General features: G+C 39.7%; 1 protein-coding gene across 4 annotated transcripts in view; it reads right to left on the bottom strand.

The window, feature by feature from the left end:
- LOC135095513 (solute carrier family 22 member 20-like) overlaps positions 1-22,881 on the bottom strand; it is an 81,056-nt gene that overhangs the window by 3,556 nt on the left and 54,619 nt on the right. For all 4 annotated transcript variants that reach the window (XM_063996373.1, XM_063996377.1, XM_063996376.1 and 1 more), the window contains 4 exons: positions 21,661-21,821; positions 16,346-16,500; positions 15,816-15,880; positions 15,493-15,612 (listed from right to left, as the gene is read on the bottom strand). In XM_063996373.1, the coding sequence (XP_063852443.1) occupies positions 15,493-15,612; positions 15,816-15,880; positions 16,346-16,500; positions 21,661-21,821 (501 nt within the window). The remainder of the gene's footprint in view (positions 1-15,492; positions 15,613-15,815; positions 15,881-16,345; positions 16,501-21,660; positions 21,822-22,881) is intronic.

Genomic DNA, 22,881 nt, shown 5'->3' with positions numbered 1-22,881 from the left:
AATTTTCTAGCTTCAAATATGTGCCCGGACGACCTGAGTGTTGCCATGTGTAGGGCTCAGAAATTTAAGGTGTTAACGCATGTTTGGTTTAGAGTGGAGTGACACAAGTGCTGGACATTTGACATTTGGTTAAGTTTTGAAGATCGTTGTTACTCACACTACCTCCTTTAACCTGTAAAATCTAGCTCTTCCCTTGTAAATAATTATGTACTTTTGAATGTATTAATTAAAAAAAAAAAGTGAGAAAGGAAGAGAGATAGAGATGTGACAGTGAGAGTGGAGTGGCTTAGTGACGGATTAGGATGTAGAACAATCTGGAGATAAGATGAAGGGAAAAGGTGTGAGAGAGAGAGAGAGAGAGAGAGAGAGAGAGAGAGAGAGAGAGAGAGAGAGAGAGAGAGAGAGAGAGAGAGAGAGAGAGAGAGAGAGAGAGAGAGATGGTTCCCCACCTTCTTCTCTTCCTCCTCCATCACCTCTTCCTCCTCCTCCTCCAGTCGCCTGGCTGACGTCCTCCCGTGTGGACTTGCCCTGTGACCAGTGTTGCCACTCTAAAATTTCATAATTCCCCAGATTGATCCTCGAAAAATCCCAAGATTGGCCAAAATATCCCAAGGTTTACAATAAATGTCAATCAGTATTAAAAAAAATTGAAATGAAGTGTAAAACTCATCTCGAATTTGATTAATTATTGCAGAAAGACACAAAAAGGATCTTCCTCACCACCAGGCGCCTCTGGATCATCAGGGTACAGACTTGCCACTTGTCCTTGCTACCTAGCTGCTTCTTTGTCGCTGTAGCACCGGTGGCACTGCCCACTTTTAACATCTTCTATCAATGATGTTGACAGATCCCACTTATCGCATGTTCCATTTTTTCGTGCAATTGTTTGTTTGGCTAGAAGACGGTTTGCAACAATGCAGTCTGTTTGTTCTCTTTTTGATTATGTTCAGTTGAGAGAAAATTCTGTCAACACATGCAGACGAATGGGGGAGGGCCAGGAGGCAGCACATGAACTTTGAAAGGAGGCTAAATTTTGGGTGGTTGTTGCCGTCTTTAACTGATCGCAGTTCAAGCCAAAAAGTAGTTGCAGAGTCACTCATGTTTTTCAGTGATTCCTTGAAATATAGCAAATCTTTTCACTCATCCTGCAGTCTAAGTCTTCCTCTTTGATTACTGTTGGAAAATTAACCGCCAATTTTTAAATAGAGCGTAAGCTTCTTTGAGGGGAAAGAGCCTCTTTGGGGTCAAGCACCCGTAACATGGGAAGAATACCATCTTCATCAAAAATAAGTCTTTTGCGCATTTGAGCACAGAGCTCCACAAGGAACTTCTGACAGTTACGATGAAACCTTTCTTCGTTTTCTCCCAGTGGTTCTTTAATGAACATGGACTCACACCTGCCACCAAGGTCAACATCATGAACTCTTTTGTGTACTGCAGTATAATGGACATCAATGTTCCTGAGCGTTTGTTCCTCAAGTACTTCTTCTTTCACAAACAATGCTAAAATGCTTCGATATTCATCAGATATTGTAGAGTACAGAGTTGAGAGCCGAAAGTACTGAGACTGGAATTCAGTATTCATTTTGTATACTTCGCTCAGAATATAATTGAGGAAGAGCAACATGTGTTTTGTACCCGGAGCGGTCATCGTTTTGTGTATATGAGCAGCTCCAGCAACTTTATCAGTTCTGGATTCCCCTTGAAAAAAAAAAAAAAAAAAAACGTAAGGGCTCCCACTGCTCTAATATTCTCCGCACAAGGGCACCCCTCGACAGCCAACGTGTTTCTGCCAACCTGAGTATTTTATATTTTGGAGTCTGGGCAACATCTTGGATCATCTGGAAGATGTGCTGACGCTTGCTGCTGCGAGCAAAGTAACCGCAAACGTCCTTGAGGAAAGATTCCAACCATGAAGGTAAACCTTCATAAAACCTTACCATCACTGCCAGGACTTGTGAAACTGATAGATTAGTACATTCATCAATAATAAGAGAAAACTTGTTTTCCCTGCAAATATTGGCAATTAACTCTCTCTCTCTCTCCTTCCATGCAGTCCCATCCTGTGATATGTAGGAAGCTTTAGTTTATTTATTTTTTTAGTTTATATGTGTTTTTACATTCATGCCTTGAGCAACCTCACAGTCAGGGAACATTTTCTTTATTATATCTATCAAGTGATCTAATTGAACAAAGGAACATCATGCTTTGCAACATACCTATCTAGAAGCAGCTCTGCCTTTGCTACCTTATCTTGAAACTTTTCTGATTCTGTAGGCTTCTTGAAAAACTGTTGAATGTTGACATGCATTTCATAGCTTCAAAACATTTCACATGCTTTGCAGAAGCCTTGTGTTTCAGCAGGGCAGACATATTGCAGTTTTTTAGCTTCCATTCCCATACACTGCATAGTACCCCATACTTGTCCAAAGGGTCTGGTTTTATCCAGTCCTTCAGTTCCGGTCCTTCTAGCCACTGATTGTTAATACCACCCTTTGATTTTTTTTACAAGGTGGAGTATTACCACTTCCACCAGGTTCTCTTGCCCACTCTGGCCGCTCATCGTTAACCTTAATTAAACAACGAGTCACACGACACACGCTTCCGCTCCTGTGGTAGAAGGAGGCAGTAGACACCTGCCGAAACGATAATTACTCCCAGTGAGGTCTAAAGCACTTTTTAGGGGATGCTGTGAACTTATCATTAAACCCAGCTGTGATCTCACTGAACGTTTCCCTTTGTGTCTCACAACACAAGGGGGCAGTCACAGCCTGCCCTCTAAAGGCAACTCTCTTCCTCCACACAAAACTACAAGCACGTAATAACACACACACCCTTCACTCAAAAATTTTAAAATCATCATGGCGACTCCTACACCAGCCTCTGAGTCCCCATCAGGGGAGGGGACCATAAATGTCCCCAGGTCGGACTGCTTTCCTGTCGACGACCCTAAGTGTCTTTACACTCCCCTCAACTTCTTCATTAATTTCTTCAACATTCGCGGTCTAAAATATAATTTTCAATCTGTAGAACACCACCTCTTCTCTTCTAAACCTCATCTTCTTTTCCTCACTGAAACTCAGGTGACTGAAGCAATTGACAGTAGCCCCTTTTCTGTTCCCTCCTACTTTCTCTATCCTCATTTTCGATCCAACGCTGGATGCTGCCTTTATGTGCGCAATGACTTAACCTGCTCTCTTGACCACGCTCTTGAATCTTCCGAGTTTTCCACCATCTGGCTACGACTACAGAGTCACTCTCAAACTAAATTTATCTGTGCTGTATACCTCTCACCTAACTCCTCTGACTATAAGAAATTCTTTGACTACTTAACTTCCAAAGTGGAGCGCATTCTAACCCTCTTCCCTTTTGCAGAGATCTCCATTCTTGGAGACTTCAATGTTCACTACCAGCTTTGGCTTTCCTCTCCCTTCACTGACCATCCTGGTGAACTAGCCTACAACTTTGCTATCCTTCACGACCTAGAGCAATTGGTGCAACACCCTACTCGTATTCCTGACCGTCTTGGAGATACGCCCAACATTCTTGATCTTTTCCTGACCTTTAATCCTTCTGCTTATGCTGTCGTCCTTTCTTCTCTGCTGGGCTCCTCCGATCACAATCTCATATCTGTATCTTGTCCTATCGCTCCAATCCCTCCTCAGGATCCCCTAAGCGAAGGTGCCTCTGGCGTTTTGCCTCTGCTAGTTGGGGGGACCTGAGGAGGTATTTTGCTGATTTTCATTGGAATGACTACTGCTTCCATGTCACAGACCCATCTTTGTGTGCTGAGCGCATAACACCAAAATCACCAGAATCTCATGCACTTTATATTTCTGCCAGGAACCATGCCAAGTCTGTTCTCCAACTAGCGAAAACTCCTTAATTAACAGAAAGTGTCAAAACCTTCCAAGATCTAACTCCCCTCGTGACTTCTGGTATCTAGCCAAAAATATCTCCAATAACTTTGCCTCTTCTTCTTTCTCTTTTCTGTTTCAACCAGATGGCACCACTGCTATCACATCTATTTCTAAACCTGAACTCTTCGCTCAAAGTTTTGCTAAAAACACTACCTTGGACGATTCTGTGCTTGTTCTTCCCTCTACTCCACCCTCTGACTACTTCATGAAACCTATTAAAATTCTTTGCAATGATGTTTTCCATGCCCTCGCTGGCCTAAACCCTCGAAAGGCTTATGGACCTGATGGGGTCCCTCCTATTGTTCTCCGTAATTGTGCCTCCGTGCTTGCACCTTGCCTAGTCAAACTCTTTCAGCTCTGTCTGTCAACATCTACCTTTCTTTCTTGCTGGAAGTTTGCCTACATTCAACCTGTTCCAAAAAAGGTTAACAGTTCTAATCCCTCAAACTACCATTCTATTGCTTTAATTTCCTGTCAATCTAAAGTTTTTAAATCTATTCTCAACAGGAAGATTCTTAAACATCTATCACTTCATAACCTTCTATCTGATCGCCAGTATGGGTTCTGTCAAGGCCGCTCTACTAGTAATCTTTTGGCTTTCTTTATTGAGTCTTGGTCATCCTCTTTTAGAGATTTTGGTGAAACTTTTACTGTTGCCTTAGACATATCAAAAGGTTTTGATAGAGTCTGGCACAAAGCTTTGATTTCCAAACTACCTTCCTACGGTTTTTGTCCTTCTCTCTGTAACTTCATCTCAAGTTTCCTTTCTGACCGTTCTATTGCTGTTGTGGTAGACGGTCACTGTTCTTCTAAATCTATTAACAGTGGTGTTCCTCAGGGTTCTGTCCTATCATCCACTCTCATCATCCTATCTATCCACTCTCTTCTAATTATTCATTAATGATCTTCTAAACCAAATTTCTTTTCCTATCCAATCCTACGCTGATGATACCACTCTGCACTTCTCAACGTCTTTTCATAGACGTTCAACCCTTCAGGAGGTAAACATTTCACACAGGGAAGCCACAGAACGCTTGACTTCTGATCTTTCTAAAATTTCTGATTGGGGCAGAGCAAACTTGGTATTGTCCAATGCCTCAAAAACTCAATTCCTCCATCTATCAACTCGATACAGCCTTCCAGACAACTATCCCCTCTTCTTCAATGACACTCAACTGTCCCCCTATTCTACACTGAACATCCTCGGTCTGTCCTTTACTTATAATCTGAACTGGAAACTTCACATCTAATCTCTAGCTAAAACAGCTTCTATGAAGTTAGTCGTTCTGAGACGTCTCTACCAGTTTTTCTCACACCCCCAGCTGTTAACTCTGTACAAGGGCCTTATCCGTCCATATATGGAGTATGCTTCACATATCTGGGGGAGTTTCACTCATACTGCTCTGCTAGACAGGGTGGAATCAAAAGCTTTTCGTCTCATCAACTCCTCTCCTCTAACTGTCTTCAGCCTCTCTCTCACCGCCGCAATGTTGCATCTCTAGCTATCTTCTACCGCTATTTTCATGCTAACTGCTCTTCTGATCTTGTTAACTGGATGCCTCCCCTCCTTCCGCGGCCTCGCTGCACAAGACTTTCTTCTTTCTCTCACCCCTATTATATCCACCTCTCTAACGCAAGAGTTAACCAGTATTCTCAATCATCCATCCCTTTTTCTGGTAAACTCTGGAACTCTCTGCCTGCTTCTGTATTTCCACCTTCCTATGTTTTGAATTCCTTCAAGAGGGAGGTTTCAAGACACTTATTCATCAATTTTTGACCACTGCTTTGACCCTTTTATGGGACTGGCATCTCAGTGGCCATTTTTTTTATTGGATTTTTGTTGCCTTTGGCCAGTGTCCTTCCTACATAAAAAAGAAAAAAAAGGATTGAGACTGGCTCTGTCCCTGTCCGTTGGCGTACAGTACATGTTTAGCCTACACCTTACCACCTCCCCCCACCATCCTCTCCTCTCAAACTTGTTGGCGCTGGTACGATTTCGAAAAATTCCTATCATGTGCATGATGGTGGTGAGAAAAACATTTTCAGTCTATACCCTCACCCCACCACCTTCTCCTTTCAAACTTGAGTTTTCCACTTCTAAACTTATTTTCCACTTCGATTGTGATATTTAAAAAGCAGTAAAATATTTCGTCAAATTGAATGAAAAAATAACTAAAAAAATAGTAGGGATTTCGAAAATCACAAGATGAGTAGCCCTTCGAAGTAAAATTCCCAATATCCCAAGATGACATCCAAAACCCCAAGATCTTGGGAAAAATCGCAAAGAGTGGCAACACTGTCTGTGACCTCTGTTCTGGCCTATGTGTACGTGGACCTTTGCTGACAACCGTATTGGCTAATTGTTGTCGTTAATTTTATTTATTTATTTTTTTTGTACTTTGAAACTTACTTCCGCTCTCTAGATATCTAGAGTCACTTACAGAAGACACAACCTTACACACATCCACCAGTGCTACACACATCCGTTACAGGAACCGCTAACCAGATAGGTTTATCTGTTTTTTCTTTCATGTTCGTCTGTTACTAATAATCCCCAGATTATTAGTCCCCTCCCCAGATGGTCCCCATCTGGGGAGGGGACCATAAATATCCCCAGGCCGGACTGCCTTTCTGTCGACGACCCTAAGTGTCTTGACACACCCCTCAACTTTTTCTTCATTAACTTCTGCAACATTCGCGGTCTAAGATTTCATTTTCAATCTGTAGAACACCACCTCTCCTCTTCTAAACCTCATTTTCTTTTCCTCACTGAAACTCAGGTGTCTAAGGCAACGTCTAAGACAGTAGCCCCTTTTCTGTTCCCTCTTACTTTCTCTATCCTCATTTTCGATCCAAAGCTGGATGCTGCCTTTATGTGCGCAATGACTTAACCTGCTCTCGTGCCCACGCTCTTGAATCTTCCGAATTTTCCACCATCTGGCTACGACTACAGAGTCACTCTCATACTAAATCTATCTGTGCTGTATATCTCTCACCTAACTCCTCTGACTATAAGAAATTCTTTGACTACTTAACTTCCAAAGTGGAGCACATTCTGACCCTCTTCCCTTTTGCAGAGAGCTCCATTCTTGGAGACTTCAATGTTCACCACCAGCTTTGGCTTTCCTCTCCCTTCACTGACCATCCTGATGAACTAGCCTACAACTTTGCTATCCTCCATGACCTAGAGCAATTGGTGCAACACCCTACTCGTATTCCTGACCGTCTTCGAGATACGCCCAACATTCTTGACCTTTTCCTGACCTCTAATCCTTCTGCTTATGCTGCCACCCTTTCTTCTCCGTTGGGCTCCTCCGATCACAATCTCATAACTTTATCTTGTCCTATTACTCCAATCCCTCCTCAGGATCCCCCTAAGCGAAGGTGCCTCTGGCGTTTTGCCTCTGCTAGTTGGGGGGGACCTGAGGAGGTATTTTGCTGATTTTCATTGGAATGACTACTGTTTCCGTGTCAGAGACCCGTCTTTGTGTGTTGAGCGCATAACAGAGGTGATAGTGTCTGGCATGGAAGCATACATCCCTCACTCTTTTTCTTGTCCTAAACCTTCTAAACCTTGGTTTAACACAGCTTGTTCTCGTGCTATACATGATAGAGAGGTGGCCCACAAAAGGTACTTAAGCCTTCCATCACCAGAATCTCATGCACTTTATATTTCTGCCCGGAACCATACCAAGTCTGTTCTCCAACTAGCCAAAAACTCCTTCATTAACAGAAAATGTCAAAACCTTTCAAGATCTAACTCCCCTTGTGATTTCTGGCATCTAGCCAAAAATATCTCCAATAACTTTGCTTCTTCTTCTTTCCCTCCTCTATTTCAACCAGATGGCACCACTGCTATCACATCTATTTCTAAAGCTGAACTCTTTGCTCAAACCTTTGCTAAAAACTCTACCTTGGACGATTCTGGGCTTGTTCCTCCCTCTCCTCCACCCTCTGACTACATCATGCCACCTATTAAAATTTTTCGCAATGATGGTTTCCATGCCCTCGCTGGCCTAAACCCTCGGAAGGCTTATGGACCTGATGGGGTTCCTCCTATTGTTCTCCGAAATTATGCCTCCGTGCTTGCACCTTGCTAGTCAAACTCTTTTAGCTCTGTCTGTCAACATCTACCTTTCCTTCTTGCTGGAAGTTTGCCTACATTCAACCTGTTCCTAAAAAGGGTGACCGTTCTAATCCCTCAAAGTACCGTCCTATTGCTTTAGTTTTCTGCCTATCTAAAGTTTTTGAATCTATCCTCAACAGGAAGATTCTTAAACATCTATCACTTCACAACCTTCTATTATGGGTTCCGCCAAGGCCGCTCTAATGGTGATCTTCTGGCTTTCCTTACTGAGTCTTGGTCATCCTCTTTTAGAGATTTTGGTGAAACTTTTGCTGTTGCATTTGACATATCAAAAGCTTTTGATAGAGTCTGGCACAAAGCTTTGATTTCCAAACTACCCTCCTACGGTTTCTATCCTTCTCTCTGTAACTTCATCTCAAGTTTCCTTTCTGACCGTTCTATTGCTGCTGTGGTAGACGGTCACTGTTCTTCTCCTAAATCTATTAACAGTGGTGTTCCTCAGGGTTCTGTCCTGTCATCCACTCTCTTCTTATTATTCATTAATGATATTCTAAACCAAACTTCTTGTCCTATCCACTCCTACGCTGATGATACCACCCTGCACTTTTCCACGTCTTTTCATAGACGTCCAACCCTTCAGGAGGTAAACACATCACGCAGAGAAGCCACAGAACGCTTGACTTCTGATTTGGTATTGTTCAATGCCTCAAAAACTCAATTCCTCCATTTATTAACTCGACACAACCTTCCAGACAACTATCCCCTCTTCTTCAATGGCACTCAACTGTCCACCTCTTCTACACTGAACATCCTCGGTCTGTCCTTTACTTATAATCTGAACTGGAAACTTCACATTTCATCTGTAGCTAAAACAGCTTCTATGAAGTTAGTCGTTCTGAGACGTCTCCGCCAGTTTTTCTCACCCCCCCAGCTGCTAACTCTGTACAAGGGCCTTATCCGTCCATGTATGGAGTATGCTTCACATGTCTGGGGGGGTTCCACTCATACTGCTCTTCTAGACAGGGTGGAATCAAAAGCTTTTCGTCTCATCAACTCCTCTCCTCTAACTGACTGTCTTCAGTCTCTCTCTCACCGCTGCAATGTTGCATCTCTAGCTGTTTTCTACCGTTATTTTCATGCTAACTGCTCTTCTGATCTTGCTAACTGCATGCCTCCCCTCCTCCCTCGGCCTTGCTGCACAAGAGTTTCTTATTTCTCTTACCCCTATTCTGTCCACCTCTCTAACGCAAGAGTTAACCAGTATTTTCAATCATTCTTCACTTTCTCTGGTGAACTCTGGAACTCCCTGCCTACTTATTTATTTCCACCTTCCTATGACTTGAATTCCTTCAAGAGGGAGGTTTCAAGACACTTATTCATCAATTTTTGACCACTGCTTTGACCCTTTTATGGGACTGGCATTTCAGTGGGCATTTTTTTATTAGATTTTTGTTGCCCTTGGCCAGTGTCCTTCCTGCATAAAGAAAAAAAAAAATGCGCGTGTATCAATAAGTTTTTCAACCCTCACCACTACTTTCTCGTTGCTAATTAGAAATTCCCAGGAGAATACCATGGCCTAGCAGACCTAGGAACCCGCGATCTGACTTAACCCTTAATCCTGCAGCCCACTCGTCCTTTTTTCTACCTCCGTTAATCACTTAATTGCTCGTGTATTTCAGATCAGTTCACAGTTTTTCAGTTTTTTTGTTTTTTTTATCGTTTTGTTTTAGTTTTCATAATGCCAAAGGCTACCCGTTACACGTGTTCTAGCTGTGGAAATGCCTTCGTTCTTGAGTTTTTTCTTGAGCAAAATTCTCAGCTCTGTTGTCTATTTTGCAACTCACAGACAAGTGCATTAGCTGAAGTCAAGGAACTGAAAGATGAAGTGGCACGTCTGAAAGACGAACTACATGAGGTCAGGAAATTAGTGCAGGTTTGTAAGGTTGTCAAAGTCACTAATGTAAATCAGGAAGAGAGCAGGGTAGATGATTCAACAGATACAAATGACGGCTTTCAGACTGTTAGAAATGATAGACAGCGCCATTGTAACGTTACAAATTAGGTTTGCTGCGTTGCAAGAGACCGAACCCGAACCGGATGTAATTCTGGTTAGCGGCCAGAGTAGCGAGTTTTGTCGAGGCAAGCCTAGCAGAAAACATAGGTGTTACCCTGTCCTCAAGGTAGGAGACATCACAGAGATAGTTGACCACTTAGTGGAAAACTTTACAGAGGACACATTATTGGTGACAGTTGTTGGCACGAATGACCTCCAACGTGACACTGCAACTGACATTGTAAATAAGTATCGGGACATGATGAAGGAATTTGGTGATAGGAGACGCAAGGTAGCAGTGTGTGGCATCATTCCCCGATATGATGTTGGACCTGCCATGTTTAAGAAAATGTCAGTTGTAAATCGACAGGTAGAGGCGCTCACTAGGCAGGAAGGAATGTATTTCTTTGATTTGTGGCACCACTTCTGTTCGGGGAGAACCTTGTATGTTCGTGATGGCTTACATCTTAACTGTGTGGGGAAGGCGTGGTTAGGGTCAGGAAGGCGAGTTATAGGTGAGTGTTTAGCTGATATACCTCGTCCCCCAAAGATAGGACAAGGGAGCACAGCTAAGGAAGACACAGATAGCGTAGCCAGTGACGAGGTAGTTGCCAATGTAACTGACAACGACCATACAGCTCCCGAAACAGAGGAACTATCCAACGTAGATAGGCATTAAGAGACAGGAGAACCGTCATCGGTGCCAGTGACAAACGCGCAAGAAACACAAGAGGTGGATTTTCACTAAGCGAATCTTGTATCGGACCAGCTAAAAAGCATCTGAAAACCTTGAAAGGCCTAACTTTATTTTATACGAATGCTCGAAACATAATTAAAAAAAGAAAGAGATGAACTCATAGCTTATGCAAGGTCAGAAAATCCTGATATTATTAGTATCACCGAGACATGGCTAAACATCTATGACAAACACTTAATCTCCGAAGCTAATATTCCTGGCTACAATATGTTCCTTAATTGTTGAGTAAATAAAAGAGGAGATGGAGTAATAATATATATAAGAAATAACATAAGTGCTATTGAAATCAACAAAGAAAACAGAACAGCCTATGAATCGGTATATGTAAAACTAAAAGTAAATAAAAAAAAAACACATAATAGTCGCAACTATCTATCGACCTTCTAAAATGACGCCTGATCATGACAAAATGTTATATAACGAACTAGAAACAATACTGAAAACAAAGACGTCCATTATATGTGGAGATGTTAACCTACAACATATTAAGTGGACAGCGAGGGATCCAAACTACTCAAAATTGTGAAAAAGCTATACCTGGCTCAGTTTGCAAGAGAACCCACACTAGACAATAACATCTTAGATATCGTCTTAGCCTCTGACACTGATCAAATAAATACTTGTAAAGTGGGTGAGGTCTTAGCAAACAGCGATCATAAAATTATACGATGTAGTATTAATTGTGAGGTAAATATGAAGGAAAATGCGCTTTTAGTTCCAAACTATAATAAAGGTAACATACCAGGGCTTAAATTTGAATTTCAAAGAATATATTGGCAAATGGTCTTTGCAAATAAAGACAGAACAGATGTGCTCAGCTTTCACTGACATTCTTCTCGAAACAGAAAATAAATGGATTCCTCAAGTAAGAAAACGGATCAATAGCACAAAAAATCCTCAATGGATGACGAACACCATAAAACACATCATCGCCAGGAAAAAGAGCCTACATGCTACTAAATATAAACAAACTAAATCTGATAACGATTACAGGCGTTATATTACAACCAAACGATGTTGTGAAAAATAGATAAGGAAGTCGAAACGCAAACTTGAAATATGCATATCAAGACAAGCGAACAACAAATCCTAAAAAGTTTTTTTCAATACATTCGTAATAAAAAAATACTCTCAAAGAAAAAATTGGGCCCATAATAGAAAATAATAACGTTAGTGACTGCAATGGTATGGCAACAATTCTAAATAACTTTTTTCACAGCGTGTTTATTACAGAAGACCTTTCGACCTTGCCAACTACGATCAATATGTTTAGAGGGTCCGAAAATGAAAAGCTAATAATAGGTGAAATAAGCGAAGACGATATAGCCAAATACCTGCGTAACCTTGACCCCAATAAAAGCACAGGTGCTGATAGATTATCAACCAAACTATTAAGAGAATGTCAAGAAAAACTTATGTTACCTCTTCAATAGATGGTTGCAGGAAGGAATTGTACCGACTCACTGGAAATGCGCAAATGTCACACCGATATTCAAGAAAGGTAGCAAAACCGAAGGTGGAAACTACAGACTTATCAGTCTCACTTCGGTAGTTGTGAAAATCTTAGAAAAAATACTTAGAGACAAAATCACTTCCTTCCTTGACAACCACAAACTGATATTAGACACTCAGGATGGATTCCGTAACAATAGATCATGTTTAACTAATCTCTCAGAATTTTTAATTACATATTCTCTAATTATGATGAGCGAGCTCCATCTGACATAATTTATCTAGACTTCAGGAAAGCGTTTGATACTGTACCACACAAACGTCTCCTAATTAATCTGAAAGCTCACGGAATGGAGAGCAGTTGCGTGGTTGGATTGAAAGCTGGCTAACAAATAGAAAACAACAAGTAGTTATAAATGGAGAAGCTTCCGACTGGCTTCAAGTTACGATTGATGTCCCCCAGGGTTCAGTTTTGGGTATTTTTTTTTTATGTATATAAATGACTTAGACATTGTATCAAGAATATCTAAATTCGCCGACGACACTAAACTAGGTAGTAAAGTACTTACAAGAGACGATTGTGATGTCATCCAGCAAGATTTAGATAGCCTTAGTAGCTGGAGCGACAAATGGCTTTTAAATTTTAATGGAAATAAATGCAAAGTAATGCACATCGGTCATAACAATGTGAAATGTAATTATAAATTACATGGACAAAACTTAATCAAAGTTATTGAAGAGAAGGACCGGGGGGTATTAGTAACAAATGACTTGAAATGTGCAACGCAGTGTTCGGCCGCGAGTCGTAAAGCAAACACTCACTGTCTTGGGATTTTTTGCGCGTAATTTTGATCGTAAAACACCTGAAGCCATTACGCGTCTATGTACGTCATTAGTGAGACCGCATTTGGAATATGCGGTTTAGTTCTGGTTTCCGTGCTATCAAAAAGACATTAAGAAATTGGAGAGCGTGCAAAGACGAGCAACCAAACTAATCCCAGGAATACGTGGTCTGTCTTATGATGGACGTCTAAAAAGATTATATGTTTTCCCTTAGAGATCGTTGCATCCGAGGTGACCTCATCGAAATGTTCAAAATACTTAAGAATATATATAAGATAGATTACAAAAATCTCTTTGAGCTTTCGCAACCAGTAACAATAAATAACGGCTTGAAACTTAAAGGACAGCAATGTAATACTGATTTCCGAAGAAACTTTTTTAACGTAAGAGTAGTTGAATGTTGGAACAAGTTACCAGCGTTTGTAGTCCAAGTTAATACGGTGGCTACCTTCAAAAATAAATTAGATAAGTTTTATAAAGAAAATGGTTTCCGATTTTTTTTTTTATTTATTTATTTTTTTCCTTCTTTTAGCGATAGCAGTAGTTACACTAGTTCTCTTATTTTCCCCATCTTTCCTATATAAATTTCCCTGATTGTTCTTCTCAGCAGTCGGGGTGAACTTTTCGTTTTATTTCTTCCCGGGTAACGCTAGAGGAAGTGGTGGGTGGGGAGGAGCTTCTCCTGTTCTATCCTTGCCTCCTACTAAGTATATAGCTTATTACAGATGTAGTATAGTGAACGAGTGACCTCGTCATAAGTCGCAAGTCCTCCTGTCACTCGTCTTTCCTATGTATTCCTATGTATTCCTCCTCCTCCTCTCCCTCTTCCTCTTCGTAAATATACATATCAAACGCTGTAATAGTTAAATTATCATACCGTGGTATATCCATGGGCCCGTCCATCTATATATTAATACTCTTATACCTTCGTTAATTCCTAAGTGTGTCACGCCTAAGTATCATATCTACACATTTTGACTAAGTTCTCTACACCTCCTCCTTCCTTCCTTTCTTTCTACATATCTTTTTCCTCCTTCTCCTTCTCCTCCTCCTCCACCTCAACTGAATGACTCACTCAGTCATTAACTGACTGCCTTACTCACTGACTCACTGATTGATTGACTCACTGACTCACTCACTCACTAAATGGCTGATTCACTGACCGACCCCCTCAGTCACTGATTGGATTTTTGGTTGTGGTGGTGGTGGTTCCGTGAGGTGAGGTTAGGTTAGGTAAGGTTAGGTTAAGTGACTCAAACTTACCTAACCTCACCTAATCTCATGTAACTCACCTAACTTCACCTCAACTATCCTAACATAAGCTCACCTCACTTAACCAAACGTAACCTCACTTCACCTAACTTCACCTAACCTAATGTCACCCAACCTATCTTTTCCTCACGGAACCTCTCCTATTTTCCTAACCTAATCTCACCTCAACTAACTTAAACTCATTTCACCTAGCCTCACCTCACATAACCTCACCTCACCTAACCTCACTTCACTTAACCTCACCTCAACTAACCTCACCTCAACTAACCTGAGATAACTTCATCTCACTTCACTTTAACCTTATCTCACTTCACCTCACGTAACCTCACATAACACTCAACTAACCTAACCATCTACACATTTTGACAAAGTCCTCTACACCTCATTCCTTCCTTTTACTTCTACACTTCCTCCTCCTCCTTTTACGTCTTCTCCTCCTTGTCTGTCTTCTCTTTCTCCTCCTTCTCCTCCTCCTCCACCTCCTCCTCCTCCTCCTCCTCCTCCTCCTCCTCCTCCTCCTCCTCCTCCTCCTCCTCCTCCTCCTCCTAGGTCAAGTCACTTCGTGAAGACAGCAAGGTCTGTTGTGGCTTGTGTATCTTTGTAACTCTATGTAACTCTTCCTTCTCTTCCTCCTCATCCTCCTCCTCCTCCGAAGTATACATATCAAACGTTGTAATAGTAAAATTATCATACCGTGGTATGTCCACTGATCCGCTAGTTATTGTTATCATTATTATTATTATTATTATTATTATTATTATTATTATTATTATTATTATTATTATTATTATTATTATTATTGCTATTATTATTATTATTATTGCTATTGTTGTTGCTGTTGTTGTTTTGTTGTTCTTGCTCTTGTTGTTACTATTATATTTCGTGCATAGTAGTAATAACAAAAATAATACTGAAAACATTACGCAATGTCCTTAGAGAAACTATTCACGTCACCAAGTAAAAACTATATACATTCATCAGTGCATTTTGATATGTATACTTGAATAAATTGTCATTACATTTTAAGAAGACATTTGTAGAGATCATGATTTAGTCCATTTCAAAGAAAGCTGAGCCCCAATGAGATTACCAAAGATCTGTCCCTTACCAGGGGGTCGATCACCAAAGGCGCCAGCGTGGAACCAACGGTGCCCACGCTATTGGCAAAGCCGATTCCTCGTGACCGTATCGTCGTCGGAAAGATTTCATTGACGTAAAGATACATCGTCTATGGAGAGAATACCCATTTGGTGATTGAAAGAAATTGCACATAACATATAACTCCGTTACATGAAAACATCATGCATAATACAGTACCTACGTCATAACCCTTAATATACTTGTGATACAAATATGTTGAAATTGTATTTACTATTTGCATTGTGTTCATAACAACCAGTAGGTATCACTTACGCAGCGGCTGATACTTACTTGATAACAGGCTCTCATAATAAATACTGTAGTCATCGCCAGGAGCCACTGCAGCCACATTCGATCTGTATCACATGTGTAGGAAAGACAAAACTTAGATTCCGAAAGTGAAGTGACTCTATAACGAGAATCTGATATAACTGACTTCTATATGGTTTGACTGCAGGAACCAAAACATGCATTTTACATTAGATATATTGAACGCAAAATTCTCTCTCTCTCTCTCTCTCTCTCTCTCTCTCTCTCTCTCTCTCTCTCTCTCTCTCTCTCTCTCTCTCTCTCTCTCTCTCTCTCTCTCTCTCTCTCTCTCTCTCTCTCTTTGTGTGTGTGTGTGTGTGTGTGTGTGTGTGTGTGTGTATATATATATATATATATATATATATATATATATATATATATATATATATATATATATATATATATATATATATATATATATATATATATATATATATATATATATATATATATATATATATATATATTTATTTATTTATTTATTTATTTATTCATTTATAATGAATACCCACCTTCAGGTAAAAACAGGTTAGCCATAAACAGAACGCCGCATATGAAGGGGCCACAACCCAGCACCAGACGGCGCCCTATCCTCTGCGTCACGGGCATCATAAGCAGCATCGCCATCGTTTCCGTAACGCCTACCAGGCCTACGTACAAGTCAGCCCTGGCATTGGATATGATAGATAATGATGGCAAAATAAACATACATAAGGAGCAAACGAGACATTATTGCTTGTTAAATGTTGCTGTTTATTTTAGAAGAAAGCAAAAAAAAACGCACAAGAGCAAAGAATGGTACGAAAAATGTATGGTCATTTCATTCCCAGTAAAAAAAAATATATATATATATATATATATATATATATATATATATATATATATATATATATATATATATATATATATATATATATATATATATATATATATATATATATATATATATTTTATTTTTTTTTACTGGGAATGAAATGACCATACATTTTTCGTACCATTCTTTGCTCTTGTGCGTTTTTTTTTTCTTCTAAAATAGACAGCAGCATTTAACAAGCAATAATGTCTCGTTTGCTCCTTATGTATGTATATATATATATATATATATATATATATATATATATATATATATATATATATATATATATATATATATATATATATATATATATATATATATATATATATATATATATATATATAATAATAATAATAATAATAATTAAACATTTTTCTTCACCTTTCTTGAAACATTTCCATCTGCGGTAAAATGAAAAAAAAAAAATACAGAGTTTACTAGAGATGAAATGTAAAACAAATGTAGGAGTATAAATATTGGTAAAAATTTGCATTATTGAGCTGGACAGAATAAAGATGAGAGCGAACAGAAAGTCTTGTGTATCAAAGACATGGGAAGAGTGAAAGAAATACAATTAACAATCTCAAAAGGCCAGCAAGCAAAATAATGGAAATAAATCAAATACCGAAGGAAACGCATCATTGCGGTAGAATGAAAAAAAAAAAAAAAAGCTAATCACTTCAGGAAGCGTGATGATGTGGCGAAAATGGTAGAAATTACACAAAACTTCATGGGGGCCGTTTTAATAAGTGACGAGATGAAAGGTTTGCAGCAGAGAGAAAAAGGACAACCAAAGTTTGTTAATAGTAGAGGAAGGGAATAGATAGTGTTACGAAGGGCGTAAGAATTATTATCTGGAAGGTTATGTTGAGCAGGTAGCTTAGAGACTGACTTTTTTTTTCGAGGTTCTGAAAGCAAATAGTACAATCCATCATATGCAGATTCGTAAAAAAAGTTAGTACGTAGTTAAGAGTCCTGTTACTCTTCTGTGTGAGTTGTCTCATTTCTGCGGAGGTGATTGATTAAAAAATGACGTTGAGAAATATAAGATGGAGTTATCAACATAGAGTGAATAAGGGAAGAATCAGATAATATTAGTGAAAATATTGAGTAAGTGGTATGAAAGAGTTATGTAGAAAATTATTGTTAATAGGTCGCCTACTAGGCCTAGGCCTACCATTGCAACAAAAAAAAAATATGGTGGGATACGTTGGCCACCCCAGTTTCCAATCTCCTACATGGTTGCAGCTTCTCCTAGGACCTGACGCCTTCCGGCCGACCACGTGGATAGTAAGATCAACCCTCGTCTCGTCCTAGTGAGGTCATGGCCCTTTAACCTGCTAGCCGTGTGGGCTAGTAGTGAGGTTACAAAACCTCTGGACATGAAGTGACTCGCCGCCATCGGCCAGTCTCTCACTGGTCACAACCAGTCTCGTCCACCTACCCCTTAGGGGTGCAAGTACAGGCCCTGGCAGCACACTTAATTATTATTTTTGTACACTTTTATATATATTAATATACTACAGCTGCGTTACCACTGTTTTTTTCCAGGCACCACCACCTCGACACAACCAGGTACTAGAAAGCTTACTAGTACAAAATGGTCACAGCAGTGGGATATAGGATTTTCCGTGTCCGATTTTCCAGTCTCTATGACCACGTGGCCTGCCTGCTCGCCACCACTACTTCAATTTCATCGCGTCCGGGTTAACTGTTACGCTACTACATGTCTACAGTGCCCTTAGCTGCTTCAGAGCCTGTCAAACCTTCTTCTGCCTGCCTGCCCATTAACCTGTTCTCGTACGACTTAAAGTCGTCACCGACGCAAATGCTAGTACATGCTACGGTGCCTTCTTCAGCTGCTTCAAGGCCTCTGTCAAGCCTTCTTCTGCCTTCCTGCCCATCAGCCTGATCCTGTACGACTTCAATGCTGCATCATCGACTGCTTTGGTACTGTGTTACTGTCGTTTTAAGACTTAAAACTTCTCAGCTGTCAGTCTTCCTTCGCATCTGCTGCAAGATGTGTTTTTTTTTTTTTATGTAGGAAGGACACTGGCCAAGGGCAACAAAAATCTAATAAAAAAAAATGCCCACTGAAGTGCCAGTCCCATAAAAGGGTCAAAGCAGTGGTCAAAAATTGGTGGATAAGTGTCTTGAAACCTCCCTCTTGAAGGAATTCAAGTCATAGGAAGGTGAAAATACAGAAGCAGGCAGGGAGTTCCAGAGTTTACCAGAGAAAGGGATGAATGATTGAGAATACTGGTTAACTCTTGCGTTAGAGAGGTGGACAGAATAGGGGTGAGAGAAAGAAGAAAGTCTTGTGCAGCGAGGCCGCGGAAGGAGGGGAGGCATGCAGTTAGCAAGATCAGAAGAGCAGTTAGCATGAAAATAGCGGTAAAAGACAGCTAGATATGCAACATTGCGGCGGTATGCAACATTGCGGCGGTGAGAGAGAGGCTGAAGACAGTCAGTTAGAGGAGAGGAGTTGATGAGACGAAAAGCTTTTGATTCCACCCTGTCTAGAAGAGCAGTATGAGTGGAACCCCCCCAGACATGTGAAGCATTCTCCATACATGGACGAATAAGGCCCTTGTACAGAGTTAGCAGCTGGGGGGGTGAGAAAAACTGGCGGAGACGTCTCAGAACACCTAACTTCATAGAAGCTGTTTTAGCTAGAGATGAGATGTGAAGTTTCCAGTTCAGATTATAAGTAAAGGACAGACCGAGGATGTTCAGTGTAGAATAGGGGGGCAGTTGAGTGTCATTGAAAAAGAGGGGATAGTTGTCTGGAAGGTTGTGTCGAGTTGATAGATGGAGGAATTGAGTTTTTGAGGCATTGAACAATACCAAGTTTGCTCTGCCACAATCAGAAATTTTAGAAAGATCAGAAGTCAGGCGTTCTGTGGCTTCCCTGCGTGATATGTTTACCTCCTGAAGGGTTGGACGTCTATGAAAAGACGTGGAAAAGTGCAGGGTGGTATCATCAGCGTAGGAGTGGATAGGACAAGAAGTTTGGTTTAGAAGATCATTAATGAATAATAAGAAGAGAGTGGGTGACAGGACAGAACCCTGAGGAACACCACTGTTAATACAGGCAATACTGACTGTATTGCCTGTTCCTGACACGTCGTTCACCAAGTCTCCTGTTTCCACTCCGTGTGGTTTTTCGCTTCATGGCTTCCAGTACATATCTGCCACGGCCCACACTCGACGAAGATTATATCGCTACCATATATATTATTAGTGCAGCGTTATAATGTTTGCAGTTCAGTGTTATTTTGCAATTTATTTGGCATAGAAACGCCATGTTCTCTTGTTTTAGACAACCAGTGATGTTCTAGTGTTTTCCCCTGACCTGTGATTCGCAGTGATGACAGTCAGTATGCGTTTTGTGATTGGTCACTGTGTGTTATCTTCTGACGTCACTGCCATGTGAGCGTTGTGATTCGCTAGTGCGTACTCACTGTTCTGACCTCATTGTTCTTTAAGCCTTGCGATTGACTAGAGTGCTTGTGACCCAGTGTGTTTCCATCACCCCATATGTTTTGTAGGCATTAGGCATGCCGAGCGATGTGGCGGGACGCCTCGCCCACCCAACATTCCAATCTACCACAAGGTTGCGCCTTCCTGTGGGACCTGACGCCAGGCCCTGACCCCGCCCAGCCGACCACGTGGATAGAGAGAGAGAGATCAACCATCGTTTCTTCACCTTTCGTCTACAGCTGTGCTATGACCGCATGGGCTCCTAGTGAGACCAAAAGCCCCTTACGCTGTGCCATTGTGGGCTCATAATAAGGCCACGAGCCACCGGCCGTGACCTGATTCGCCGCCAACGGCCAATCTTTCCCCGGTCACAACCATTCTCGTCCACCCAGGCCTTGAAGGTGGACGTACAGCTCCTAGCAGCACAATTATTATTTTCGTACAGTTTTATCTATATTAATATGCTGCATCATCGTCACCATTGTGCTTTCCTGGCACCACCACCACTAGACAAACATGTACTAGAAAGCTTACTTGTACAAGGCAAGAAAGGTTAAAAAAAAAAAAAGACAAATGTGCAGAGCGAAAATTGAAAGAGGGAGTATGAAAGAAATTCAGAAAATGTAGATTTATGTCAGACCTTATCAAGAGCTTTCGATGACAACAGCAAAGTTTTCACTAAAACTCTAAGAGAGGCTGACAGATTAAAAATAATAAAATAATAATTTAATAATAGTTTAATATGAGTGTAAAAAGACTCAAAAACTTTATAATGGCAAAAAGTGAAAGGCAGAAGCTGATAATGTAAAAAAAATCAAAGTGGTCACCTGTCTTAAGAAACAGGTTACATGTTGGGAAACTAGGGTATACGTAACAAGGAAAGGCGGATGTTGACAGATAGGTAGAGAGGTAAGGCAAAGGGCAGCCATGAAGATCAGAGAGGGCAGGATAAACTTCAATGAATAATAAAAAAAACATGTATAGTGGACAAGAATAATATCCTCACTGGTTTTATCACAAGGCAGAAGCGTAATGCCAGTCCCGGTGGATCCATATACACCAAAGAAATTATTGTTATTATGTAAAGGAGTTTCACGGACATGATAGTTTAACAGAACATGCAGGAGTATCATGGGTCGGGAAAACGTTTCCGTGCCACTCATTAATGATGGCATGCATATATTATATATCATATCAGCTATTATAGGTCAGTTGTACGTAGTATAACAAAATTCAAAGATTGTGATGCCCAAAGCTGAACTAGAACATTAACATCTTCAAGATTTGATATTTCAGAAAAATGTAGTACACTGGAAGTCATATAATCGTATATATATTTTGTAATATAGTTAAATGTTATAGCCAAATCTTAAAAAAAAAAAAAAAATCCCAGCTTCGAAAAATTCTATCATCGATATAATATATGTTATCATTCTAGATTTGTTATATAGTTTTCTTTGAATTACGAATACTTTTCATACTACCCACCTGCTAAAGTGACTGCAATTCAAAATAACACAAAAGTACATCAGACAATTGAAAAGCCATAAGACGGAGACTCCTGTCAGCGCTACCATGACGATAGGATACTGCTGGATCTTCTGCGTACGGCTGTTTGAAGATTTTTCTTCCTTCTCAAGCTCAGTAATCTGTAATTAGTAACAACGAATTATTGTTAGCTTGTATGTGATCTACTGTTGACAGTTTTAAGAACACTGATATTAATGTTGTTATAATTAACATCAACAATAAGAACAGGAACGATAATAGTAATGATAATAATAGTAATTATAATGGTAACAATAATAAATAATAATAATAATAATAATAATAATAATAATAATAATAATAATAATAATAATAACAATAATAATAATAATAATAATAATAATAATAATAATAATATTATTATTATTATTATTATTATTATTATTATTATTATTATTATTATTATTATTATTATTATTATTATTATTATTATCATTATTATTATTATTATTTTTACATTATATTATATAGCGTTGGTGTTGTTATTGTTGTTTTTGATGCAGCTGCTCTCCCGGTTGTCGGTGGTCATACTGGTGTTGACCACCAGTATGACTAATAATAATAATAATAATAATAATAATAATAATATTATTATTATTATTATTATTATTATTATTATTATTATTATTATTATTATTATTATTATTATTATTTTTACATTATATTATATAGCGTTGGTGTTGTTATTGTTGTTCTTGATGCAGCTGCTGCCCCGGTTGTCGGTGGTCATACTGGTGTTGTTATTACTGTACGAGTGCCTTGCTTTCTTTACAAATTTATTCTGCATATTTTTCCTTTTGTTGTTGTTGTTGTTGTTGTTGTTGTTGTTGTAGTTGTTGTTGTTGATGTTGTTGCTTTTGCTGTTGTTGTTGTTGTTGTTGTTGTTGTTGTTGTTGTTGTTGTTGTTGTTGTTGTTGTTGTTGTTGTTATTGCTGCTGCTGCTGCTGATAATGATGATCATCATGTATGATGATGGTTTTGATCACAATATGTCTACTTCATACCAACCACCACCTCTTCACTCAATATATTGGTTCACTTGATTATTTTCACTAAAGTTCTGTTATATTCCATACCTCAGCCCGTCTTTCAATCTCTCATCAACTCTCCGTGTCATTTTATAACCTTCCTATTCATCATTTTTATTTATTTTTCGATGAA

Source organism: Scylla paramamosain, chromosome 49 (genome assembly GCF_035594125.1).
Source record: "Scylla paramamosain isolate STU-SP2022 chromosome 49, ASM3559412v1, whole genome shotgun sequence".
NCBI lineage: Eukaryota > Metazoa > Arthropoda > Malacostraca > Decapoda > Portunidae > Scylla > Scylla paramamosain.
The sequence above is the reverse complement of the archived record's forward strand: the minus strand, read 5'-3'. Positions and strand labels throughout refer to the sequence as shown.